The sequence below is a fragment of the Suncus etruscus genome, chromosome 2, assembly GCF_024139225.1.
Source record: "Suncus etruscus isolate mSunEtr1 chromosome 2, mSunEtr1.pri.cur, whole genome shotgun sequence".
In the NCBI taxonomy this organism is placed as follows: Eukaryota; Metazoa; Chordata; class Mammalia; order Eulipotyphla; family Soricidae; genus Suncus; species Suncus etruscus.
In genome coordinates, this window is record NC_064849.1 from 18,454,699 (window position 1) to 18,482,322 (window position 27,624).

The following is a 27,624-nucleotide window of genomic DNA, read 5'->3' on the forward strand; positions in this document are numbered from 1 at the left end:
AACCCCCAATTCCTCTGCAACACCCACAGACCGGCAACATGTCTGTGCCTATGTCCAGTGGATCAAAGAGGCCACAGAGACAGAAGTGAAGTAAGATCAACAGTTTATTGTCCCTGCGTAGACAGAAGTAAGAGATGGGTGCCCACTAGCCCACACTTTGCTATGGCTTCTGGGAAGAAAGAAGTAGACTTCTAGAAGACAAAAAACTAAGTTTTGATGCTGCCTCTCAGTGAGTGAGAATATAGATTTGTCTATGAGACAAATGAGAGAAGTGGGGATGGTGGACTCAGTCTAACTGTAGGCTAGGGAGTTGGGGGAGAGGGGAGACTCGTCCAAGGAAGACACAAAGGAGCCAGCATGGGCTGGATTGATAGTATAGCAGGAGGGAGCTTGCCTTGCATAAGGCAGATCCAGGTTCAATCCTTGGCATCCATTATGGTAACTTGGAGCACTGCCAAGAGTAATTCCTGAGTGCAGAGCCAGGAGTAACCCCTGAACATCACCTGGTGTGGGCTCCCAAGCAAACCAAACAAAAAAGTAGGTATGGACCTAGGTGTCTCTCCCCAAACTCATGAAGATGAAAAGTCAGTGGGGCCTTCTCTCTTCCAGAGAGACACCTAGGCTGGGCTAAACAGGCTAGGCTAACTGAACCCCAAGTTACCACTCCCACAAGGTCTGGCCTGGATTTCATTAATGCTTTGTTTCAACCACCCAGGGAACCTTTGCTTGACCCTGGGGTCCTGGGAAGATTTAGTTAAGCTCCTGCAAGCTAGGGGAGCACTGAGCATGGCTCCAGATGAGGGTGCGGGCCTGGAGCTATTATTATTATTGTTGTTTTATTATTATTATTATCATTACTGTCATTATTATTATTATATTCATTGAGGTCTCTAGCCACGAGGGACACTTTAGTCTCTCCCAGATGGCAGCTGAACTGAGATGTCTGGGTTCCAAGTACAGTCAGTGTCCATCTGGGAGTCCTGGAGGGTCTGTCAATGGCCGGCTGCTACACTTCTTCCAGCCTCGCCCTGGACTGACCTCCATGGAGGAAGCACAGTGAGAGTTCCAGCAAGTGACCCCGAGGGGCTGAGAAGGAGGCTTTGCAGGGCTCCCCTCTGTCCAAGGTTTCACTGCAAGACAAGAATAGAAGACAAGATAGTCAGAGTCACCAGGCTGAACTCCACCCAAGGTTCCTGGGTTCCTGCAGCTTCCATAAAGCCAGAACTGTTCCAGGCTATAAAGTCTTCTAGTGTTTCTGGAATAGGCAAAACACTGTTTTTATGGAAATCGTCACATAAGTAACAGATAAGTAAAAAAGTTTCCTTCCTAGAAACCCAGGCAGCACAAGATACCAGTAATAATAGGTTCTGTTTTCCAGAGGAGTAAACTGAGGTCCAGGGCATGGAAACAGGAAGTAGGAGTCCTGGAATTCAAACCTCCTGGCCCCAGAGTCTGTTCCTAACCTAGGATTTGTTTTTATCAATAAAGAAAGGAAGGAAGAGGGTATTTCAAGCCTTTAAAACTTGGGACAAGCTTTCATTGTTTTAGACTCTACCCATCAGTGCTCAGGGCTTACTCTTGGCTCTGTGCTCAGAGAATCACTCATGGTAAAACTTATGAGACCATGAGGTGTTGGGGATTAAACTATGATCAACTGCATGCAAAGCAAGTGCCTTACCCTTATACAATCGCCTGCCTGCTGGGCAAGTTTTTTGTTTTTGATTTGCAGTCTCAAGATCAAGATATCATACATGCGAGGCTACACCAGGCCTCCTAAGGATGAATATGATGGCAATGTGTCAACTTGGTTAGAAGTGTGATTGGCGGGCCCGGAGAGATAGCACAGTGGCGTTTGCCTTGCAAGCAGCCGATCCAGGACGAAAGGTGGTTGGTTCGAATCCTGGTGTCCCATATGGTCCCCCGTGCCTGCCAGGAGCTACTTCTGAGCAGACAGCCAGGAGTAACCCCTGAGCACCACCAGGTGTGCCCCCCCCCCAAAAAAAATAAAATAAAATAAAATAAAAAATAAGTGCGATTGGCTCTAAAGTCAGAAGCGGGAGTATTGAAGTTTAACTCACTGTTCTGACCTTAAACCTGCCCATGGAGCAGAAGGGAGAGAGGGGAGAGACTCTCCAGCCTCATCCTCCCTTTGCTTCCTTCCTTGGAAAGTAGCTGCCAAGTTCCCCGTTTTCCTCTCCATTTCTCAGAACCCACTCTAGCTCCACAGGTACCTGCGTACACACCTGAGCATGGTGTTAGTTATCTCTACACATGGGTAAACGATGTACACCCCAATATATGCCACATGTATGTTCAAACATAACAAACACACATGAAAGTCAGTGTCATCTCTGTGTTCCAGGCTTGATGGTTGTACTACACACACACACACACTCCAGTTTACTGGTACCCAAATGGCTTCCTGAGAATGGTAGTTCTCTCCCTCTCCTACCCCCCCCCCACCTGCATGGATGGCACCACTCACCCCTGCCCCTACAGGCCTGTGGCCCACCCTGGCCACTCACGGGCCCCCACTCACCGGCATGGTAGTCCTGCTGAGTGGCTCGTCAGGCCGGTGCTTGCCGTGGTGCGGGAGCTCACTGTTGTCCCGGTAATCTCGACCCTCACGGCCCTGTGCATGCTGCAAGTGCAGCACTGCGGGGCTCTTGGCTGGCAGAGGAGGCCGTGGGGCCGGACAGGGTGGTGTGGGCTGGTTCAGGTCTGACCTGGATGGCTTGATGGGCCTCTTGGTGGGCACTGGCACCTGTATGCCCGCTGGGCCCTTGGGCTTCCCTGGGCCCTTGTCACCACCCGCAGAGGTGCCCGAACAAGTGAAGGAACGTAGTCGGGGCGTGGGGCTGACCACGTAGGGGCCTGAGGCTGACTTGTTGGTCCCCTTGGGGCCTTCAGGGTCTGGGGCTTTAGCCAGCAGGCTGCTGGGGTCCGGGAAGGGCAGCGGCTCCTTGCGCATGGTTTTGGGGGAATCCTGCTCTTTTCGGGGCGCCGGTTTTGGGAAGGAGCTCACTGATCCATACAGTGGGTTCTCGAACATCTCAGGCTTGGCCAGCGGGTCCTCTGGAGATGGGGGCTCCCCCACGTTCTTCCCCATACCACTAGGCCTAGAACAGAGTGGAAAGTGGTCAGTAGAACTGAAGGGATGGTGGCACAGGGGTACTCTGGGGGGCATATGAGTGGGGATCACATGGAATATGGGATATATCAGGAACTACCATAAGCAGTCTATGGTCTCTGATCTGCATCTCAGTGCAGAAACATCAGAGCAGTTATGTGTGGGCCAAAGTGATTGCATAGTGGAGAGGGCGCTTGCTTTGTACTTGGCTGAGGTTTGATCCCTGGCATCCCATGTAATTCACTGAGCTCCATTAGAAGTGATCCCTGAGCGCAGAGCCAGGAGTAAGCCCTGAGCATCATCATAAGCTTTGGGTGCCCCCCCAAAAGAGAATCAAGAGCAGAGAGCAGGAACCCTGCATAATCTCTGCACATGAAAGCAGGTCTGTCCACAGGGTTATGGGAACAAAGGGTTTGTCAGGAATGTGTAAAGTCACAGGTGCAGGGGTTGGACTCAACCTCATATATGGCAAGGATATGCTCTGTCACGTGGACCGCATCCCAGCCTGGAAAGGTTTCTATGGTACCTCAATATGGTACCTCAAGATGGGCACCTTAGATTGTTCTCCTAGTACTGTTTCTATGGCTGCTGCTAATAGATTCCACACCCCTTGCCCCATCTCCCCTCTTCCTTCTTTTCTTTCTTACTAGGAAAGCATCTTTCATTGACATTTTGGGGGTGATGGTAGAGGGTGGTTTGGGCCATACCCAGCTGTGTTGGGGGGGACCACATGTGATGCCAAGGACCACATTGGGGTTGGTTGCATCTTTCTATTTCAAAGGAAACATCTTTTGCTCAGTTCTGTGTGGAATGGAATCTCCCACCCCACCCCTGCCTGTCCTTAGCCTTGTCTCTCCTCAGCCCCGTCTGAGCTGTCTCACTTCCTCCATTATCCTGTGACACCCATTGGGGGCAGCTCACCTGCTCTCCTGTGGCCTGGAGCTGGGGCCCCGGCCTGCTGTGGGGAGTTTCTTGGGTGAGGCTGGTGGCTGGCAGGGTGGAGTCGGGGGGCTCTCTCCACGTCCAGGCCCCAGAGGGGGATCCCTCAGCAGTGGCTCATAGCTCCAGGCCGTGGGCTGATGTTCAGGAGACTGGGCTGGCTTCAGGTGTCCATGGGGTGCCAAGCCCATGTAACTGGGGTTGAGGATTTCAGTGAGGGCGGCGCCCCCACATGGAGGTGCCCTGAGGGAGAGACATGCAGAATCATACCTCCAGCCCCTGTCTTTTGGGATCCTTGAGTCTCCCAGACTCCCCTCAGCTCCACTCTCTGGGCAGTGAGATCATTCTCTCACTCATTAGTTCACTCCCTTCATTACTCATTTATGTACTCCTTCCTTTCATTTACTCCCTTCATCACTTTTTCCACTCTCTACTTTTCCTTCCTCCCTCATTCATTCTCATTCACTCATCCCATCTCTCCCTTCCTCCCTTCATTTCCTCCTTCAATAACCCACACATTCATTCATTCCCTCCCTTTATTTCTCATGCATTCATTCCTCCCTCCTTTCCTTCCTCCCTCATTCATTCTCTCCTCCCTTTCTCCCTCCTTCCCTTATTCATTCACTCAATAAAAACAGGTTTTGAGTGCTGAGCTTCTGCAGCAACTTCAGCAACCTTCCATGCTTTGACTCTGAATCAGGGATCCCGTCTGCAAGCTAAGGTACCCTGCTCCTAGACAGGTGCTCCAGACCACCAGACTTCCCTAACAGAGAGCCCAATGTAGTACTATCCCCCAGGCTTTGCCAAGAGTGGCCTGACTGTCCCCTGTGGAAAAATACAACAAGGCTGGTGGACCAATAGGGCCACGGCTGTAGATGTTCCCAGTCCCAGGGACACAAAATGGCCATCTCACCGCTGCTTCCAGTATTGGGAAATTTGGACCTTCAGGTCAGAGACAGTGACTCATTAGCTTGGACTCCTTCTCAGAAACTGATGCTCAGAGCTGAGCTCAAACAGGAATTCGAGAGCTCAGCACAGGGACATCAGCCTGGTGTCATAGAGACAGGGAATATCCTTCAAGCCATGCCCCAATCACACCCGACTCCTCTCATGATCACATCAACTGCCCATCTCAGCCACACCAGCCTCAGAGCCTCACATCTGTCCTCAGAGGCAGACCAGGTCAGTCCCCCGTAGCTAGACTTTGCATCCCCAAGCCCTGATCTGAGCCTTGCATCCTTTAGCTGGGGTCCTGCTCTCCAAAGGTCAGCTGGCTTGGAGCGACCCCCTCAGGCTCCCTGTTCTACCTGCTGACAGGTTCCCACAGCTTTATGGGGTCGTGGCTGCTGAAGCTCCTCAGGGCCTTGGGCACACTGGACTCGTCCCGCTCAGTCTTCACGAAGTCTGCAAGGAGAGGCAGGAAATGTTGATTGCCAATCTGGCCAGGCCGGGAGGCAGCTCAGTGAGCTCAGGGCTGTTGTGAGGGGGTTTGATGGGCACACATATAGCCCAAGGGGTGTCTCATGTGACAGTAAGGGGAACAGTGGTGTTTCTTGGCCAACCAGTACAAAATAAATCAAGTGGAGCTGGGACCTTGTATTCACTTATGCCCGGATTGTGACCTCAGTGCCACCCCTGGAGCTGTCAGACAAGAGCTTCCTAGCATGGGGGGGAAGGAGGAGCCTGGGTGGCCCAGAAGCCACCCTATTGCAGGGGTTCCAGACACATTCCAGGGTGGCAAGTTTTCTTCCCACATGCATAGTCAGGACCACATCAGGTTCAGGGTCCAGCTGAGTACCAGGTGCATCTGATGGGATATAAGTCAGAAAGGTGACTTTTGCTACTTAAAAACCACTGTGCCTCAGTTTCCCCAGCAAGGACCATCCCTAGCTCTAAGAGCTGTGGTGGAGGATAAAGGTGACACTTCTATGACATGTCACACATGACCACATAGCAAGAGAGAGGAAAAGAAAAGGAAAAAAGGAAGAGAAAAGAGGGAAGGAAAGGAAAAAAAATGAAAGAAAAGGATAAAGGAAAAGAAAAGAAAGGAAGGAGAAGAGAAAGGAGGAAGAACAAGAGAGGATGGAAGGAAGAAGGAAGGAAGGAAGGAGAGATTGCCTGGGCTAGAGAGATGATGCAATGGAGTGGGTAAGGAGTTTGTCTTACATATGGTTAACTAAGGTTTGATTCCAGGCATCCCCAAGCACTACCACCACAGAATGAGGAGTAAGCCCTAGGTGTGGTCCAAACACCAAAACCAAGCCCATGGCGAGTTGACAGTACATGTGGAGATTAAAAGACATTCCTGGTCTGAGTAGCTGGGTCCTCTCAGAGCTTCAGTGTTTTGAGTTGGGGCTTTGGCATGATGGAGCTGGCTGAAGAATGTGCCCGTGCTTCACAGGTCAAGCATGTCTACACTTGCCCTGGGCTAGAGCCCTGGCCCCAGGTGGGAGTTCCAGGGAGACCACTCTGAGCTGTCTGCTACAGTGGGTCCTATCAGTGGTCCAAGCTGGTATTACAGACGAGAAAGCAGGGTCTCAGGGAGAACCTGTCCCCTGGGGAGCAGGAGTGATGTTTCTGAGTCATCCTGCTCAAGCCACAAGCGGTGTCAAGCAGGACCAGATTTGAGTTCAAAGAGCTGATAGGGGAGGCCAGAGCAATAGCACAGCAGGAAGGGTGCTTGCTTTGAACACGGTCCACCTGAGTTTGATCCCAGCATTCCCATATGGTTTTCAAGCACTGCCAGGAGTAAACCCCGAATGTTGCCAGTTTGGTCTCCAAACTAACAATAACAACAAAAATCTGAGCTGGTAGGGAACCCTACCCTCAGAGTAACCGGTAGCTACTGTTATTTGTTTATTTGGGTCACACCCAACAGTGCTCAGGGTTTACTCCTGGCTCTGCACTCAGGAATCACTCTTGGTGAAGCTCAGGGGACCATATAAGATGCCAGGGATCAAACCCAGTTGGCTATGTGCAAGGCAAGAATCCTATTCACTGTACTATCTCTCTAGTTTCACTACTACTTTTTTGGGATGGCTGGAATAAGATTAGGAAAGGGCCAAAGGTACACAGCCAGGTTAAAGAAGTGGGTTTTAGGGGTAGCAGTTTGAGAAATGGAAGCCCCCTGGAAGGTGCAGGGATGTGTGAGGGGAATAACACAAGGAAGATGGGGCTCCATGAATCATGGCCCCCTGCTGGTGGCTGTTATGCACCCAAACAAACCCATGCCAGGGAGAAGCCAAGTGACAAAGTTGAAAGAGAGGCAGTAGGTACAAGTGCAGAGGTTTGGAGTTGACTTGAGTTTCTGACTTAAAGCCATGGCAGAGAGAAAAGTTTTGGCTGCGGGCAGAGATGTCACTTTTGTCCACTGTGGGGCCTCTTACCATAGAGCTTCTCTCTCTTCTTGCCCTGAGATGTTTGCAGCTTGATCTCCCCCCGGAAGTGGCCCGTCAACTCTCCATGGTGAGTGAGTGGTGTGTGGATGGGGACCTGAGTTTCAGTAGCCTCCAGGCGCAGCGCGATGCAGCCTTCACCTACAAGACATGAGAGTGTCACACCAAGATCCCCACAGAGTCCCAGGCACCGATAGCAGCTCTTGAGGCTGGAAACTGAGCACTGCTGCTCAGACCAACTCTGGTGCTAAGGCTGAAATGATCAAGTAGCCCTCAGACCTCTGGGGGGGCCAAACTTCCAGCCTCCCAGAACAAAAGCCACAATACAAGCTCAAGACCATAATTCAACGCCGATGTGATTGTTGGTGGGAACAGTCACTTTCCCAGATAGGAAGCAATCAATATCAGACATGAGAAATTCCAGACAGAAGAGAAGATCAAAGTATAAATTCTACATAGAGAATAAAAACAGCCAAATGCAGTCAGGAGCAATAGTACATACAGCAGGTGAGGCACTGGCCTTGCACTCAGCTGTCATGAGCTCAGTCTCTGGCACTCTGGCACTGCATAGGGTTTGCCCCAAGCCCTGCCAGAAGGAATTCCCGAGTACAGAGCCAGAAGCAAGCTCTAAGCAACTCCATGAATGCCCAAATCACCAAGACCATGTGGGCCCCAGTCATGACTGTACTGGCTGGGAAGGGAGGCAACTCCTCTCCCAGGGACCAGGGCCCCTCTGAGTCTGTCTCTAGGGCTGGAGTTCCCATGGGCTATTAGAGCTTTCAGTGCCTCAGGAAGTAATGAATGCAGCTTAGATTGCCTCAGACCAATCCAGCCCCCTGTAGCTTAGATTTCCAGTGCAAGGGGTGATTCTAACTTGTTAGGCTTCAGGGGTGACAGGAGATGCTATGTGGGGGACTGGTGGGGGGAAAGGGTCACAGGTATACTGGGCATGAAGCAATGCAGGATGAACCTGGGGTCAAGTCAGGCTTCTTTGCAACCAGCAGCCAGTGACATCCTTTCTTTGTGTCTTGGTTCACCCCCTGCTGGCCAGAGAACAGTGCCAAGTCTAAAGGGCCTGACCAGAGTCAGGGAACTCAAATCTGCAGAGCACTAGATATGGAACCCCATAGAACACTGAGCATGGAGCCCTGCAGAATACCAGACATTGAGCCCACAGAGTAGTGGGCACTCAACTCCACAGAGCAGTGGGCATGGAGTCCTTCAGAGCACTGGATATGGAGCAATGTAGAATACGAGACACTGAGGCCCACAAAGCATTGGACATGGATCCTCATAGAACAAAAGCCCACTATGTAGTGTCTGCTGGCAAATCCTCCCAGAAGCCCCCTGGGGTAGGGTGACAAGGGCCCCTGTCCCTCACCATAGGACTCATCGCTGTCGGAGGACTTGATGCTGATCAGGATGTGCTGGTCCAGCAGATACTCGGGGTCAGAGATGATGGGTGTCAGCTGAGGAGAGGAGGCCAGAGCTCAGAACGGGTGATCAGCAAAGATGTGGGTAAGGGGGATACTCAAGCCTTCACGGTTCTTATGAACAGGCATCAAAAAAGCAGAAGAACCCACAACCATGGCCTCCTGGGTACGGGGGGTGGGGGGGGGAACGTCCTTCCTAACCTTCCACCACACTGCACTTTGTCTCCAGAGAGGCCTGTGCCCAAATGTGCCAAGCCATCGGGAATGCCAGGAACAGGGTCCCAGAGCATCCCATTCCTGAGTCCCAGAAGCCTTGAGGGAGGAGCAGGAAGCTGGACAGCAAAGTGACTCAGGGATCATGTGGGGTTCGGGGGACCTTATGGGATGTTGGGGGTGGAACCTAAGTTAGCCACATAGCAAAGGCCCTTCCCACTGTGCTATCTCTCCAGAACAAGGGGCCCATCCATGGTGAAAAAGTGAGTAGAACTCCCCAATTTTTCTTGTAGGAGAATCCCAAGAGGTACACAGTCCCCTGGTGTCCTCCCAAGAAAGGAAAGCTTGGGGTTACCTTGGGCAGAGTCTCGCTGAATCGCACCACCAGCTCACCCTCTCTCCCCTCTTCATTTTCTCCTTCTTGGCTCTTGACAAAGCCTGTTGAGATTACAGGAGGGTCTCACACCAAACATAGCAGCACAGGAGATTAAAGACTTATGGGGTTCCCATACCACTCCCCTGATGTGAAAAACAATTGATGGGCTCCATCCTTTCTAGCTGCAGGACACAATTTAGGGCGGCTGGTCACCAGCCAAGTCTAATTATCTGCAGGAGAACTAGAGATTTTTTTCCTTTTTGGGTTCCTCTTTGCTTACTTCATGCTGAGGGGATTAAGAGCTGAGACTGAATGACAGACCTTGTCACTCAAACTGCAGCCTTGTGAAATGCTCATTCAAGCTTTGGAGCTGTTTCCATAGAAATGATGCAAATGTCTCCAGAGTTTATAAAAATGCCAAACTCTTCCACATGTGTGTGTTAGAGTGTGTTTGTGTGGGCTGCAGACCTGGCTGTGTGTGTGTGTGTGTGTGTGTGTGTGTTAGAATGTGTGTATGTTTGTAAGGGGCTGCAGACCTAACTCTGTGTATGTGTGTGTTTATATGTATATTTGTGGGGAGCTGCAAACCTGGCCATGTGTGTATGTGTGTGTTAACCTGGCCAGCCATGTATAAGTGTGTGCTTGTGTGTGTGTGTATATATACACTCCCTCTCTCGATGCTTCTGCAGGCTGCAAACATCGTGTGAGGTGATGGAGGGAAGAAGGTGGCAGATGAAAAGAGCAGGTGGCCCGGTAGCCTGAGTAGACAGCACTGAGCCTGGCCAAAGAGGCAGAGGTAGAGGCCGCTTCAGAGACTGGGGGATTCCTCCACCCACTCTGAGGGTCCCAGGTGGGAGGTGCTGCTGCCTGTGTCCCCTGACCCTGCCCAGCTCACTCACTCTCCAGGCAGCTTGAGTGGAACTCCAGGTAGAACTTCGTCTGGGACTTGGTCTTCAAGGTGGCCACGCAGCTCAGAAATTCAATCTGGCCCTGGCTGTCAGCAGTTCCTGGGTCTGCAGTCAGGGAGAGAGGGACTCAGCTTGATCACATGCCTGGGAAGGCAGGAAGGGAAGCCCGGGTGGGATGCAGGGGTTTTTCTTGAGACTGTCTCCATCCCCATAACCAGGGATGGATGGTCTATGGTGAATCGCAAGAGAGGGACAGGGCTCAGCTGCTGGCCCTTATTTCTCTGCCTCAATGCCACCCGAGTCCAGGTAGATAGGATACCTGTTCTTAGGGTTCTGACCCCATCTCTCCATACCTCATTTTGCCTCCTCCCCATAAATTCGCCTGATTTTCCTAGATGAACTGAAAACGTCTTTCTCCCATGTAAACTGTGGTGACCTGAGCACAGGGACACATCCAGCAATGTTCAGGGGTTACTCCTGACTCTGTGTTCAAGAATTACTCCTGGTAGTGCCTGGGGGACCATATGGATGCTGGGGATGAAACCCAGGTTGGCCATAAGCAAGGCAAATGCTCTCCCTCTCTGTGCTATCTTTCTGGCCCTCCTTCTCCCCACTTTCTTTCCGCAGCTACATGGAGGAACCATCTGCAGAAAGAACAGGCTCTACTACTCTACAGCACACAATTGGAGCCTTCAAGACAAACAAGAAACATAACAGGGAAAAAAGATTTCTATGGCTAGAATTCATTTTCCCAAATTAAAGAAATGTATTTACTCTTTTCTTTTTCTTGTTTTTTTGTTTGTTTGTTTGTTTTTGTTTTTGGGTCACACCCGGCAGCGCTCAGGGGTTACTCCTGGCTCTACGCTCAGAAATTACTCAGGGGACCATATGGGATACCGGAATTTGAACCATGTCCTTCTGCATGCAAGACAAATGCCTTACCTCCATGCTATCTCTCCGGTCCCCTCTTTTCTTTTTCTTTTATCTCTCTCTCTCTCTCTCTCTCTCTTGGTCCTGTCACTATGTTCAGAGCTTACTGGCTCTGTGCTCAGGAATCATTTCTGGAAGTCTTGGGGGACTATATGGGGTGCCAGGATCAAACCCATGTTGGCCATAAGTAAGGCAAAGCCCTACCTGTTGTACTTCTGACTTTTTTCCCCATTAGTACACAGAAATGTTGACTTATAATGATAAATGCATGAAATTTATATAATGCTGTAATGCAATGTTCCGTTTAATAAATGCTGCACCATGTAAAAACAACTGACTGAGGGAGAAGTTCAATTGCACAAGACCAAACTCCTGCATAGCGAGCCCCAGGCCTACATGGAGCTTCAGAATAGATTCATCTTGGAGCTGATAGTTTGCATCCTTTTACTTATAACTCCCCACTTTCCCACCATCTCTTCTGTTTTGGGGTATTAACAGTTTTTGGTTGGAGATATATTCAACAGGTTGAGCTTTGCATGCAGGAGCCCCAGGTTCAATTCCAGCACTATCATCCTAGGAGAAAACCCTGAGCAGAGGCAGGATCCCCTGAACACAGTACGGTGGGCATACCACACAAATTTAAACATATTGGGGTGGGACCTACACTTCTGTGCTTGGAGCACTGAGATTTGACTGGGGGCTCCTGCATAAAAAAGCATGCACAGCCATGTCTCTGATCTTCAGAATTATTTTTGCTTTTTTGTTTGTTTGTTTGTTTTTGTTTTGGGGACACATTGGCGGAGCTCAGGGGTTACCCCTAGATATGAACTCAGGAATCACTCAAAGCAGGCTTGGAGGACCCCTGTTTTTGCTTTTCCTGCTTTTGTTTTCTTTTCTCTTCATTCTCTTTCTAAATTAGGTGTTTAATTCCACCTATAAACGACACCCAAACATTCTGCCAACTCTGACTTCTTTCATGAAGCTAGCCAGCCTTCATTCCTACCCATCTTCCTCCCTCCATCTTTCCTTTTCTCCTTGCTTCCTTCATCTCTTTCTTCTTCCCTCCCTCCTTCATTTCCATTTTCCTCCCTCCCCTCTTTCCTTCCTTCTTTCCTTCTTCACCCAAGCAATGCTCAATTCAGGCCAGTGGTATGGGTGGATACCCAAGGGTGCTAAGCTTAGAGGGGTCACTAGGACATTGGATGCTACATACTGACAGGGAGGGGCACAAACTGAAACTACCATGTGGCTGGGACAGAAAGGGATGTGGCTAGCAGAAGTGGCCTAGCCTGAATGGAGGACCCCCACTTCCTCAGCACTGGAAGATGGTGAGGTCTGAGGTCCAGGCTAGGGTCCACCCACCACCTACCATTCTTGGAGACAAACTGGGAGGTGACTCCTGCCTCAAAAGTGGCAAACACAGGGCTGTGGTCACTGGTCATGATGTCGCTGGTGCAGCCTGCAGGGAAGGGTAGGGAGGTTTTTCTCAGCAAGCTGAATGGCAGAATTCCCTGACTGCAAACTTTGAAATAGGAATTTTGCATCTGTCATTCGCTCACTCCGAGTAGCTGACTAGTAGCTCAGCCAACACCAGCCATTTTGGTGAAAAGGCTGGTGATCGTTTCTCCAGAAAACTTGAGGTTTTTATATGGATAGTGGGGTGAGAATGGTGCCAATTTGAGAGGCAGGTCTGAGTCCTTCATTGCTGGGAGGACATAACCCCAGTGAGGAGAGAAATTTTCCTTCTCTACCAACACCAGGATGTGGCAAAAATGCATCAAGAAATTCAGATTAGGGGGCTGGAGCTGTGGTGCAAAGCAGTAGGGCGTTGCACGTGCTAACCTAGGACGGACCACGGTTCGATCCCCCAGCATCCCAAATGGTCCCCCAAGCCAGGAGCAATTTCTGAGCACATAGCCAGAAGTAAACCCTGAGCGTCACTGGATATGGACCAAAAAGCAAAAATAAATAATAAATAAATAAATAAATAAATAAAATAAAATAAAATTCAGATTGGGGGACCAGATTGACAGTTCAGGGGTCAAAATTGTGTGGTAAGACCCAAGCTGGGGGCCCGGAGAGATAGCACAGTGGTGTTTGCCTTGCAAGCAGCCGATCCAGGACCAAAGGTGGTTGGTTTGAATACCGGTGTCCCATATGGTCCCCCGTGCCTGCCAGGAACTATTTCTGAGCAGACAGCCAGGAGTAACCCCTGAGCACTGCCGCTGTGGCCCAAAAACAAAACAAAACAAAAAAATAAGACCCAAGCTGGATCTGAGCAGACCCCCAAGCACTGCTCAATATGGCCCCAATATTAAGCCAAACAAATCCCAAAGAAAGTAAACCAGTAATTCCCAGTCTCAAGCAGGATTCATCCATGTTCCATTGTGAAGTTTTCTGGCCTTACTTTATAAACAGTGGTAATGAAAAAGTATTTTTTCCCATGTGTATGTTGAAGCATGAACACAGGGCTTCATATGTATTAGATTTGTCCATGAATATGTTGGTATTGTGTCCATATAAGTATGCACACATATGTGGAAACGCTACCACAGAGCTACATCTCGGGCCCCACAAGTAGTTTATTGTTTATTTTAGGGCCATACCCAGCCATGCTCAGGGGTTACTCCTGGCTCTGCACTCAGGAATCACTCCTGGCAGTACTCAAAGAACCATACGGAATGTGGGAATCCAACGAGGGTTGACTACATGCAAGGCAAGTGCCCTACCCACTGTGCTCTCTCTCCAGCCCCAGCAAGTATTTTTTAAGAAACACTAAAGTGAGCAGGAGTGATAACACAGTGGGTAAGGTGTTTGCCTTGCATGCAGTCAACCCAGGTTTGATCTCTAGTATTCCATATGGTCTCCTGAATCCACCAGGAATAATTCCTGAGTCAGGAGTAACAACTGAGTACCAGCAGGTGTGGCCCAAAACCAAAAAATAAAAATAAACAACCACAGAAGTATTACTTCTGCTAATCTTAAACTTCAAGGACTCAATACTTATTTATTTATTTTATTTTATTTTTTATTTTTTATTTTTTTTTATTTTTTTGGTTTTTGGGCCACACCCGGCGTTGCTCAGGGGTTACTCCTGGCTGTCTGCTCAGAAATAGCTCCTGGCAGGCACGGGAGACCATATGGGACACCGGGATTCAAACCAACCACCTTTGGTCCTGGATCGGCTGCTTGCAAGGCAAGATAGCCGCTGTGCTATCTCTCCGGGCCCGACTTATTTATTTTTATGTTCTGTTCCCCTTTTTAATATCACATAGGGTGCCTTTTCCCATCCCCCTGATCAATTTATGCTGGTCCCCAAGCACTGCCAGGAGTGGCTCTGATCACTGCTGATTGTGGCCCCAAAACAAAAAAGAATGAAAACTGGGCTTCCTGTCACAAGCGCTCTGGATCTCCAGTGCTCCCCATCCCAGGGACTTCCTGATCCACAGCCCCAGGGAGCCAATGCAGTTTTGAGGGAGGATGCAGAAAGCACCCACACACCACACCCCAGGTCCGCCCCTGCTGTCCATCCCTCTGCCACTCACCATAGGACTGACACAGCACATGTACCAGTGGGTAGGATTTCCAGAGGATACGGTCACACCATGATGGCAGATTGTATTTCATCTGAAAGCCAAGGGTACATGCTCTGTGATGTCCCTGTTCTGTTGGTTGCTGGCTCAGAGGTCAGGGAGGGAAGGGGAATGCAGTCACCCACACTCAGCACTGTAGCTTCTTTATTGAAGACCCAGACCCAGGCCGGGGCTTCAAGTCCCATCTCAGCTGCCTCTTTCCATGCTCCTTTCAGACCTAAAAGGGGGACCACTGGCCGACTCTGCTCATACCCCTGAGCTCCCTCTTTATTTCAGTCTTGAGAGTTTTGGTCTGTTGATTTTGGGGACAAACCTGGCAATGCCCAAGAGTTTTTCCTGGCTCTGTTCTCAGGTACTATTCCTGGAGGTGCATGGGAGATCACGATGCCAGGAATTGAACCCAGACTGGCTTTGTGAAAGGCTAAGTCTTTACTGGCTGTGCTATCACTCCTACCCAGTCTCTACATAGCTTTTACATTCTGGCTTATTCTTGCTCACGAGAAGCACTTATATCTGTTACTCTTTACTCTGATCACCCTATCTTCAGTCACTTTATTGACATACTCTAGAACACTCTTGGTCCCTGAGAAGAAAAGAAATAGAGTGGAAGAGGAGAAAGACAGATGTGAAATAACGAACAGGGGTCAAGGGGACTCAGATGCATTGGGGGGGGGGGATAAAGGAAAGACAACAAAATATCCAAGCCACAGGAGTCAACAAACAACACTGACATCAAGAGCCCAAACTTAAACAACCAAACTTACAAAGGTGCCTGTTATGTTACAAAAGAGGGCAGGGAAGGCATGGACTCTGAGAACATTGGTAGAGGGATGTTGGTAGGATTGCTGCTTAAACATTGTATGCTAAAACTCAGCCATGAATAGCTTTGTAAATCACAATGCTTTAAGTAAAAAATTAAAAAGATCCCGTTTTAAACACACCCGAATGATGGAGGGCAAATCTCGAGGTGAGTTGACACCGACTCCTGCTCGTGACACACATCAGCATGTGAGTCAGAGACTCAATAGAAATGGACCCTCACACTCCACTCATTGGCTGTCAGGGGGAGCAGTTCCAGTGAGCTGAGGTGGCCAAGGGGCTGAGTGAAGGGGCAAGGAAGGGTGCAGGATGGGAGACTCACCCCTGTAGCTTTCTGCTTTGTGTAGGCGTACTTGTCCCGGGTCATCCTCTCAAAGCGGTAGGTGGGTGCAAAAGTGATTTCTTCCTCCTCTGGGATCACAGGGAAGTTTGGGTTGATTCCCAAAGCCCCCACCCTGGGTTCTTTCCTAACTCCCTTGGGTCTCTCCAAGCTTCATCTCTGGCACTCACCACCCCAGAAGCTGTCCAAGCTCCCCAGGATCTGGCTGAGCTCCCTCCTTGGGCATCACCCCCCATGTTCCCTGCTTGGGGTCTGTCGATCTCCACCTTCCCCTCACTACCCAGCTTGGGGTCTGTCTATCTCTGGTATCCCATGCCCAGAGTCTGCTGATTTCCATCCCTCCTGTACCCCAGGCCGGCTCTCACCAAAGTGCAGAAAAACTTTCTGATCCCTCCTCTCCTGTAGCAGCTGGTCATGAGCTAACAGATCTGGGTACTGCTGCTGTTTGATCTTCTGGATTATGGTCTCAGCCTCCTGTGCAGACACATTCCACCCCCCATCCCAAGAAATATCAACGGAGGGCACAACCATACCAGGGTGCTCCTTTCCCCAGACTACTGAGTACCCCCACTGCTCTCTAACCAACCAGGGCTGTCCTCTCTACCTGCCTGTGTTCTGAATCAAAGTCAGGCCCCGATCTCCAAAATGGATGTCATTGCTCCCCCAATTCCTGCTGAGGTACTGAAATGCTCCAGAGGGACATTTTTATCATTTGACCTATTAAATAAGGTACATTGCCAAGGGGAAGGATTATGGATTTTTTTCTTCGAAAAGGGGGTGGCAGCCATGAGGAAGGTATATAGCTCTCTGCGGATTTGACACAGCTGCTGTGAGTCCAGGAGAGACTCAACACCCCAGATCTGTGCTCGACTTCTGAGAGTAGGTATAGGGATCAGGGTTCTACTCCCATCCAGAAGTCTGAGAGCCCATGCTTGGATGTCAGTGCTGCTCAGAGGTGGGCCAAACCCCACCGAGTGAATGGCTGATGGGGAGGTTGGGGCATCAGAGACTCTGAACCCCATTGAGACTTGGCAGGGCCTGGTGGTGCCCAGGGGGGACAGCTGGGAAAACCAGTGGAGAGTTAGATGTTGGGAGGGTTGTGCATAGCTGACTATTATGTCCCTGTTCACACCTCTGTTCCACATTCTCCACTCTGAACAAGCAAGCCCACTTCTGTCTCCACTCACTTCCCACCAGACCATGAGCTCCATTAAGCAAGGGCACAAAACCATCTATGTCCATCCTCAGGTGCCCTCCACTTCGGGGTCCTCCAGCAGGGAGCTCAGAGACAGTAATGGTAAGGAGGGTGGCCACAAATGAGGTTTTGGCAAAGGGGTGGTAGGTGGTGGCGGGGATGAGGTGACTAGGGCAAGCAGGGTTTCTGTGTGATCTTCTGGAATGCCTTCATGGGGATTCTCCCTCCCCGGGGGGAGTCCTCACCCAGGTGGGCAGGTCCACGCGGTAGTTGAGGTCCCCGAGCCAGAAGAGGTGTGTGAAGCGGTGCGTGATGTTGAAGGGGCTCAACTTCTTGTCTCCAAGACTCAGGAAGCGCAGGATGCTCATGTAGTTCTGGTTCCGTCTGAGTGCAGGGGAAAGGGGCCTTTTTAACCTGATACCCCTGCACTCTGTAGCAGGTGGAGGGGGCATGGGGTACCTGTGACTGAGCCAACTTGAAGAACAGACAGGCAGCCCAAGCTAGGGCTGCAGGGCAGGTACCCTTCAGTTCAACAAAAACATGGAGTTTGTTACTGTTCTAAGTGGTGCTTTTGGACTGAGCTTGCACTGAGCAAGATGGGCTTTTTTTTCTTTGTTTTGGGCGCCATATCTGGTAGTGCTCATGGTTTACTCTGGCTCTACACTCAGGAACCACTCCTGGTGTTGCTGGTGCTCGGGGGACAACATGGATATTGGGGGACTGAATCCAACATAGATATGCAAGGCAAGTCACCTGCCCCATTGTGCTTGCACTCCAGCCCCGGAAGATGGGCTTTGAATTGGGGGTGCCCAGATATGTTTTATTTCTAGAACCAGCAAGAAACTACCACCTGCCATATCACTGCAGTGTCCACCAAGAGTCTGCTCTGTTCTTCGGCCCCCCCATGCCTCCCACTGTGAGATCCGTATCTTTTCTCAAGACCAGGGGTGTCCCAAGGGCACCTGGTGGCCCTTTGAGGGTCTGAGACAATCACCTCCATGTGGTTCCCCAGGATAAGCCAGTTACCTGAGCTTCTTCTCGCTGCCTGAAGTCAAGTGGCTGTTCACAAATCCCAAGGACGTCCCATTGAACATGAACGACACCCCCACAGCTCCCTTGTTTCCTGAGTGGAGAGGTGGAAATCGAGGCTATGTGAAGAGCAGGGAACTGAGCAGGACAGGGATGGGGACAGGGCAGGACACAGAGCACATCCCAGCAGGACAGAAAGACACTGAGCCAGGGAGCCCTAAAAAGTCCACCACTCTCTCCAGGACACTGGTCAGAGATGTGCCCCAAGTCTCCAGAACATCAGATAGTAACCACTACATTGTGGTGATTGGAGGTGTTACTATCCCTTCTGACACCCTGGAGTCTGAGCTGTATTTTGGCCAGATCTTTAGACGTGCTGGGTGCTGGCGTGGAACTGCATAGCAGAGACTGGGGGACCGTACCAGGTCATGGCGTTCTCCTGTCTGACCGAAGAAGTCCCTGGGGGTGCAGACAGGGGGCGCTGCTCACCCAAAGTGTTGGCGATGCCCGTCTTCACTGTGTTGGTGGAGACGTGGCTAATGCGATTTTCATGCTCTGGCTTGGCCAGCACCACGATTCGGATATTCCAGAGGGTGTGGACAGCGATCTGCGAGGGATGGGGTTTGGGGCAGGGAAGACAATGCTGAGACCTCAGGCCTGAGTGTCAGATACATACACAACAAGATCTACTGGACCTGATGCCCAAGCAAGAAGAAACAGAATGGAAGGGGCAGCCTGTATAGCAACAACTGGGGAGAGACCTAGCCATGTGCAATCACTCCAGGGCCCTGTCAATTCCCACCATTAAGCCACTGCCAGCCTTGCAAGGACAAAGCAGTCGGGGTATCTGAGGATTGGGGTCCAATTGCCAAGATCAGACACCTTGGACTAGCTCTCTTGTGCGTGGCGCAGTCAGTGGTTTAAGAGGTTTTTGCGAGTTGGAGTCTGCCCTTACAGAATAGCAGGGCCAGCAGATTGGTTGAGCCCACCGCATGCAGCATCCCAGACACACACACACACACACACACACACACACACACACACACACACACACACACACACACACACATCCTGCATGCAAGCAAAGATCCTGCAAGCATGCACCTAACCCAGTCATGCATACGTCCTGTCCAGACACGAACCACACAAATATCATGTTGTACTCACATACACACGGTCCATCTGGACACTAGTCATGCACACATGCACACACACACACACACACACACACACACGCACGCACGCACACACACTATCACTCTCACAAACACACTCGTGCACAAGAGCCTTGTGCACTTGGGCGCTCACCGTCTTGAAGGTGATACTGGTGACCTCCTGCAGGGAGTTTCGGAGGGCCTCCAGCCACTCCTTCTCCCCTAGGGGGTCCTCCTGCGTGCCAATGACGTAGATGTCATGTGGAATATAGTCGGCAGAGTCGTCCCGGGTCTTGCCCTGCCCCTTGGAGAGAAACCAGGACGTGATCTTCTTGGGCGGGGGCGCGTTACCTTCAATAGCAAAATCCAATATTGGTGAATGATGCCATCGCCAGCAAGAATCGTCATCAAGTCCCTTATCAGAGATCTCAGCCCAGAACTGAGCTGTGGGAGTCTCAAGAAAAGGGCAGAGTGAAGAGATCTCTGTCCACTCCCATTTAGGAAACAATATAACAAGTCTCTAACGCAGTAATATCATAGCGTTCATCATAGAAGTGATAACTAGTATCATGGATGGGAAGAGATGGTCAAAGGCCTGAAGACTGGCCCAGATTCCTGCTTCAGCTCCACATTAGGTCCCCCCAGTTCCACCAGCAGTGATCGTCCCAGCCCAGAGCTATTCCTGTACTGGGAATAGTCCCCAACATTGCTGGGTGTGGCCTCCCCCTCCAAAAAAAAAAAAAAACTAAACAGAAACAAGTATCAAATAATGAACAATAAAGTATGCAATGCACATCATAAGAATACAATAAAGAAAATAGAAATGGTTTAGGATGAGAGATAGTACAGCAGGGAGGGCATTTGCCTTGAAATGCTGCTGACCCGGATGTGATCTCGGGCACTACTAGGAGTGATCTCTGAGTGCAGAGACAGGAATAACCTGTGAGTTTCTCAGGGTACCTGGTTGAAGTAACAGTTCATATATACAAGGGACAATATTTAGAACAAATACTTCCTATAAGAAATCTCTTTGAAATTCATATTTAATGGACCCCCTGTACCCACTTCTAACAACTCTGGCTCAATATTTCCACTAAAGAATTAGTATAACTTATATTTAGTATATAATATAAACATGTATTATAATTATATGTATAAGATTATATGAAATATATATTTAGTTCAATGATTTTTGCTGTATATAACTTATTTCTAACTGAATATTACACTAAATAGCATAATACATGTTCATTATATTCTTATTTTTACAATAATTATCTACTCGTACATAAATATATATATAGCACAATACTTAGCATAATAAATAGTGCATAGCTAAATGCTATAGCAGAACATTGCGTTTTAGGTAAGACCCAATTTTTTTTGGGGGGGGGGTCACACCGTGCTCAGGGTTTACTCTGTTGCTTCTTAGGGAACCATATGTGGTGGGATGGGTCAAACTTGGGTCAGGTGCGTGCAAGGCAAGCACTTTGCTTCTTCTTTTATTTTTTCCCAGTGAAACAGGATAGTTTTCATTGAACAAGACTTAACTTAGAAAGATGTGAGGAGAGAAAAAGAGGAAATGTATGTTCCAGAAAGAACCTGGGTATCTCCGGAGTGGAAAAAAAAAAAAACAAGCAAAGAGACTTAGAGATAAGACAATAAAGCAAGATACATGTCAAGGAAGACATGGGCTAAGTCTCAGGCATCTGACTTCTGTGCTATAGCTTAAGCCCAAGACCCAAGTTTAACTAGTCAACCCCCTCTTCATCACTAAATCAGGCTCAGCACTGATTAACCCTCTCCCCAGACAGCTCCTGCTGAGCTGCTAAGGGCTAGCAGGTGCTCTGTTGATTCTCTGTCTGAAATGCCCAAGTTCCACAGAGCTGTCTTGGGGCCACAAGCCTCCCGGAGCTCATTTCTCTGGAGGAAAGGAACACAGATGGTCTGGGCACTGTGAAGAACCCTGAGGCTTTGGGGAGGGAGCAAGGAGACATGGTGGGCTGTGGGGGGCACAGGGACATACCCATGTTCCAAGTGCCAATGAAGATGGTGATCATGTCAGGCTCTGGCTGCTCCGAGTGTCTGTTCTTCATCTGCTGTAGGAGCTGGCAGAAGCCTTCACGCTTCTAGGAAGGAAGATCAGATGCTTAGAGGGGCCCCCCTCCCAGTACCCTGACCTGCCTTTCCAGCAGACTCGGTCAGTTTCTAAAATGCACATGACAACCTTCCAGTAGGGTCTGTAACCCTGTGTGGGAGCACCCTGTCTAAACATAAATCTTTCTCAGGGCCAGAATGACAGTACAGCAGGTATGGCACTTGTCTTGCACACCCAACCTGGTTCAATTCCTGGCACCCATTACCATATGGTCCCCCAGCATGGCAGGAGTGATCCCTGAGTGCAGAGTCAGGAGTAAGCATTGAACATTACAGGGTGTGGCCCCAAACAAAACAAAATTGTATAATGGGGCTAAATGGTAGGACAGAGGAAACCAAAGGAAGAAAGTGAGGTGGGAAAGGCTTGAAAAAAAACTGGGCCAGAACACCAGAGGATTTCAATATTGGGCAGAAATATTTTTTCATAGAACCTTAGGACATGAATGACTTTGTTTTACCTCATATTTCTGCATTTTTCTATAAAATTAAGAAGAGACGGGCTGTAATGATAGCACATGGTAGCACATTTGCCTTGCATGCTGCCAACCCAGGATGGGCTCAGGTTCAATCCCTGGTATCCTATATGGTCCTGAGCCTGCCAGGAGTGATTTGTGAGGGCAGAGCCAGGAATACCCCCTCCCCCAGCACTGCTCAGTGTGGCCCAAAAAACAAACAAACAAACAAAACTTAAGAAGGGAGAAAATAAAATAGGATGGGGGCCAGGGCCATGTGGTCACAGGTGCATTGGTGGAGATAAAAAAAAAAAAAGGACAGAACTAAATATCCAAGCCAAAGTCAACAACAATAGAATAAAGAGACCCAAACTCTAACAATCTAAATTTAAAATGGGCCTGTTATTCTGGCAGACCAGGGGGCAAAAGGTGGTGGTGGGATTGTCCCTGATTCATTGTATGCTTGAAATACAACTAGAAGGACTTTGTAAATCATAACAATTTCAATTAAAAAAAAAGACAGAAAAAAAAACACAGAAAAAATATTGAACAGATTTGTCACTGTCAGTTTATCACTGACAGCAGGTGGCCAAGGGTCAGAGAGATGGCCCCATGGCCCATTGAAAGCTTTGTGATCCCACAAGCACTGTCAGAAGCAAGCCCTGAGCAGAGAGCCAGAGAGCAGAGAGCTTCTGAGTACAGCTGAGCGTGGCCCAAAATCCACACACAAAAAAGATAGACATGATAATATACATGTATGTTGGTACAGAAATCAAACCCAAGGCCTCAAGCAAGCAAAACATATGCTCTACCACTGAGTCATGTCCCCAAATGCAAGTTCAAACCATCCGGTCATTTGCTGCCTTTTCCCTCCAGGCCACAGGCCTGGTAGGTGATGGCTTCCCACCTCTTGAGCATTTGCATGGGAGACTCTCCACCAAAGAGTAAGTTCAATCACAATAGAACATTGCAGGGCTGGAGAGATAGCACAGTGTTAGGGTGCTCGCCTTGCATGAGACTGACCCAGGACAGACCTGGGTTCGATTCCCAGCATCCCATATGGTCCCCCAAGCCTGACAGGAGGCACTTTTGAGCGCAGAGCCAAGAGTAAACCCTGTGCGCTGCCCAAAACCCAAAATATAAAAAGAACATTGCAGCTGAGCAACTGTAAAAAGAACCCTTGAAGGCACTCCTTCATGTTTCTCATTTCCATGTCCTGGGCACGCAGCAGGGGTTCTGGTAGCTGCCAGCTGGAGCAGACCTGGAATCCAGGTTTACCAAGTGAAACCACCCAAGCCTGGCCAATACAGCTCACTGGGGTGGCAGTTCTGTGCCAATCAGTCTTGTTGTCACAAACCTCAGCCTGCCTCCAAGAATACCACCATGAATATGAACTGTCTCTGTGGGACACTGGGGTCCCTCCTTTGCCTGGGATGGGCCAGAGTTTACTGCCCTCTGTCCCATTTCTCCCAGTTTCCTTCTCTGCTTCTCTTCCCAGCCCTCCCCACCCTCTTAGCTTGTTCTGGGTTTCAGCACCCCCAGCACCCCAGCATTTTGTCCATAGGATGCAGGATCTGGGTGGAAGGACTAGCCTGCGTCTTTGCTAGAAGCCCTTGTTCCCCAGGCTTGGAGACAAGGCAGACGCCCTACTGATCTGGGGCTACTACCCTGTCCCCAGGTTTACTGGGCTCTCAGGCAATAAGGAGGAGCAGTTGAAGGAGGCTTAGTCCCCAATCTTACAAGCCTGAAATCTCACAACCCCCTCACCTGCAGGAGCCCTACAAACCCTTGTGGGAAGTGCAGGGGTCCAGGATGTCTGCATGCAGACAGACCAGACTGACTGCAGCTCTGAAGCCAGCTGCCTCTCACCCTTCTCAGCTTGTTTTCTGACTCTGTAGTATCTTATTCATTCTTTTTCTTAATTTTTATTTTATTATTTGGGGGGGGGCACATGCAGCAGCACTCAGGGGTTACTCCTGGCTTCGTGCTCAGAAATCACTTCTGGCAGGCTCGGCTAAGGGACCATATGAGATGCTGGGGATTAAACCTGGGTCCATCCAGGGTTGGCCACATGCAAGGCAAATGTTCTATAGCTGTACTATTGCTCTAGCCCTCATTCTTTATTATTATTATTAATTTTATTTTTAGTGGTTCCTGGCTCTGCTCACTTACCTTGGAATCAGCAAAGACATATTCCTTCCGCAGTGTCTTCTCCTTCTCCGACTCTACCAGAATCACCAGCTTATTGGGGAATTTCTGGGACTTGATGAGCTGCAGGACTGGAAAGAAAGGACCATTGTTCCTCATGCACATCCCACCCGGAGCAGTGGCACAAGTAGTAGGGCGTCTGCCTTGTCTCCAGCCCTTGACATGCAAATTGAATTGGATGCTGGTGTTTTTTGAACTTGAGCCTCAAATGGACTGTGAGGGGTGAAACAATAGCATAGCAGGATGGGCATTTGCCTTGCTAGCCTAGGACAGATCACAGTTCATCCCCCATGTCCCATATGGCCCCCCAAGCCAGGAGTGATTTCTGAGCACATAGCCAGGAGTAACCCCTGAGCATCACCGGGTGTAGCCCAAAACCAAAACCAAAACACACACACACACACACACACACAATTTCACATCTCACAACTAGGAAGTTAGCTCAGAGGACTGGGTTTCATGCTTTGTACCTATGGGATCCTGGAGGATCCCTGGCCCAGCACCAGTCACCCATCAAGACAGCATCAAGCACCACACCTAGGTCTGCTGGTAGAATCCCAAAGAAAGCAACACCCATTCATTTCTATCAAACACTACAATTTGAACTTTCAGCATACAACATGGTTTGGTTTGGTTTTAGTTTTAGGGCCACACCCAGTGATGCTCAGGGCTTACTCCTGGCCCTGAGCTGGTCACTTCTAGCTTGGGGGAACATATGTGGTGCTAAAGATTGAACCTGAGTCAGCTGCATGCAAGGCAAACAAACTACCTGTTGTACTATCACTCCTGCCAAAACTGCATAGCTTTTTTTTTGTTTCGTTTTGGGGCCACACCCAGGATTACTCCTGGCTCTGCACTCCAGAATTACTCCTGAAGGTCCTTGGGGGACCATATGGGATACAGGGGATGGAACCTGTCATCTTGCATGACAGGTACCCTCCCTGTACTTGTCTGTGGGCTGCCCTAGTGCTACTGCCGGGTCAGCCCAGACTTCCTCCCTGATCCCCACACAGCCTTGCTTGGTCCTGGGGTCACCAGGCTTTTACCAGGGTCACCTGTCTGGGGTGCTTTTAGACTTTGAAGCTTTTAGGACCCATCTTTATGGTTTTTTGTTTTTCTCTGCTTGTTTTAGGGTCTTACCTGGTGGAGCCCTGGCTCTGCACTCAGGGACAACTCCTAGCAGGGCTCAGGGATCCTATGTGATGATGGGATCAGCTGCATGCAGGGTGCTTTACCTCAAGCACTCCAGCCCTTGACATGCAAATTGGGGGCCGGGAAGGTGGCGCTAGAGGTAAGGTGTCTGCCTTACAAGCGCAGCGTAGGACGGACCGCGGTTCGATCCCCCGGCGTCCCATATGGTCTCCCCAAGCCAGGGGCGATTTCTGAGCTCATAGCCAGGAGTAACCCCTGAGCGTCAAACGGGTGTGGCCCAAAAACAAAAAAAAACAAAAACAGACATGCAAATTGAATTGGATGCTAGTGTTTCCAGAACTTGCACCCCAAATGGACTGTGAGGGGCGAAGCAATAGCACAGCGGGATGGGCATTTGCCTTGCATGCAGCTAACCTGAGTTCAATCATCTTCGGCATCCCATATGGTCCTCAAGCACCACCAGGAGTGATACTTGAGTAACAGCCAGGAGTAACCCCTGAGCATCACAAGGCGTGGTTCAAAAACCAAAATTAAAACCAAGTGGACTCTAAGCCACCAAGAATGAATAACATTGTTCGCACACCACACATCAGAGGGACTTTGGCTTTGGGGGGTGTTGTTCTGACACCCCAGCTATGAAAAGGGAAGAGACCAGGACAGGGTTAATAGGGGAGCCTCTGCCACATCCCAGGAAACTGCAGCTCACTGGGCTTCACTCTACTTCTCCAGCATCACCACCCCCAAATCTCCCATCCCAATACTGCTGTCCCCTTGCCCCAAAGACCCTGCTGCCCTCCCTCCCCAGGCCCTGGGCTCCCTTGTGCTATGGTGACCAGCCTGGCACATAGAACTTTTGGCCCTGTCTCTCTTTTTTAGGTGATGGTTGCAGGGCTGCTCCTGCTCTGTATTCAGGGTACAGAACGGAACTGAGGTTGAACACATGCAAGCAAATGCCTTATCCTTGTGTGGTCTCTTGCCCATGGGGTCTAGGCCCAACCAGCTTGGCACCACTTCCCCAGTTCTGAGAACACTGAGCCAATTTCTACTGCTTATGCTGTGTGTCACCCCCTGCCCCCACATAGTCAGCATAGGGATGAATCTGGAGCAGGGTCCAGCCTCCCCACCCACTTCCAGGCCTGGCTCTGAAGTCCTCACCCTTTGGTTCCCTTCTCTGGGTGCTCACTGCATATTTGGGGAAGGAGAAGGTGAACTGAACTGGGATGGAGAGGGAGAACAGGGCTAAGACATGGGCCCTATATGGGCAATACCAGTTTTATCTGTGGCATCCCTCAAGGGTTCCCCAAATACCACCAGGCGTGATCCCTGAGCACTGATAGATATTGTTTTCTAGTGCCACCCAGAAGAGATGAAGTTGGTTGGGAAAGTGGCTTAACTGACACCACACTGCAGAACCATGGAGACCAGGGTTGAAGAAATTGAGGCACAGGGTGTTTTCTCCCCCCAAAAAGGGCCCATATCTGTCCCACCATGAGGCTCTTTTGATACCCAGCTGGGGTCTCTCCCCCAAGGCTTGTCCTTCCCCTCAGCTACATTTGAAATAATCCCTGATGCTCTTCCTTCAGGGGCTGCCAATGCCTTCGGACTCTACCCCACCACCTCAGACCCACTTATCCAGGTCATTTTGAGCTGCTCCAGGATTGGGGTGGTGGTGGTAAGTCCACAGAAGCAAAGATCTGGGTGTTCTGACTCCTGTCCCCAAGACAGTTCTACTGTGAGCTATGTGTGATCTTAGGCTCTCATCCCCAGCAGAAGGTTCGGGGCACACAGCCTCCTGTGCCATCTCACCCCAAGTTCACCGGGAAGGAAATGAAGTGCAGAGAGGTTGAGGCATAGCACAGAGCAGTGATAGGCGGAGCTCACTGAGCATGTGCTATGGGAAGGGACTGCCCTGGCCATCGGGAGGGGTCCCCTGACAGAAGTGCTCAGGAATCCACACCTCAACCTGGTTCCAGGCAGGAAAGCAAGATCAGGCATGGGGGAGGACACTGTGCCCTCTCTAACTGGACAGGACAGGCACTTACTCTTTTTGTGGCAATAGAACTTGTCCTCAGAGCCATCCTTGGACTTCTTGACAATCATCTTCCCAGATTCCACATCGACCTTGAGCTGCAGCTTCTGGGGAATTGCCAGGGACTCTGCCTTCACCTGAAAGAGGGGGGCAGGGAGGAGAGAGGAGAGAG

The 27,624-nt window shown here is 49.9% G+C and overlaps 1 protein-coding gene across 1 annotated transcript in view; it reads right to left on the bottom strand.

Moving 5' to 3' along the window:
- Nucleotides 1-801: 801 nt before the first annotated feature.
- The window catches only part of INPP5D (inositol polyphosphate-5-phosphatase D), a 48,821-nt gene continuing 21,998 nt past the window's right edge, over nucleotides 802-27,624 (bottom strand). Inside the window, exons 7-25 of the mRNA XM_049769353.1 lie at nucleotides 27,466-27,589; nucleotides 24,236-24,342; nucleotides 21,481-21,583; nucleotides 19,609-19,805; nucleotides 18,790-18,907; nucleotides 18,298-18,394; nucleotides 17,517-17,655; nucleotides 16,442-16,550; nucleotides 16,059-16,147; nucleotides 14,870-14,951; nucleotides 12,694-12,783; nucleotides 10,386-10,499; nucleotides 9,466-9,548; nucleotides 8,846-8,933; nucleotides 7,456-7,605; nucleotides 5,377-5,473; nucleotides 4,052-4,312; nucleotides 2,540-3,119; nucleotides 802-1,130 (exon numbers count right to left, since the gene is read on the bottom strand). Coding sequence (XP_049625310.1) covers nucleotides 1,128-1,130; nucleotides 2,540-3,119; nucleotides 4,052-4,312; nucleotides 5,377-5,473; nucleotides 7,456-7,605; nucleotides 8,846-8,933; nucleotides 9,466-9,548; nucleotides 10,386-10,499; nucleotides 12,694-12,783; nucleotides 14,870-14,951; nucleotides 16,059-16,147; nucleotides 16,442-16,550; nucleotides 17,517-17,655; nucleotides 18,298-18,394; nucleotides 18,790-18,907; nucleotides 19,609-19,805; nucleotides 21,481-21,583; nucleotides 24,236-24,342; nucleotides 27,466-27,589 — 2,631 coding nt within the window. The 3' untranslated portion in view covers nucleotides 802-1,127. The remainder of the gene's footprint in view (nucleotides 1,131-2,539; nucleotides 3,120-4,051; nucleotides 4,313-5,376; nucleotides 5,474-7,455; nucleotides 7,606-8,845; nucleotides 8,934-9,465; nucleotides 9,549-10,385; nucleotides 10,500-12,693; nucleotides 12,784-14,869; nucleotides 14,952-16,058; nucleotides 16,148-16,441; nucleotides 16,551-17,516; nucleotides 17,656-18,297; nucleotides 18,395-18,789; nucleotides 18,908-19,608; nucleotides 19,806-21,480; nucleotides 21,584-24,235; nucleotides 24,343-27,465; nucleotides 27,590-27,624) is intronic.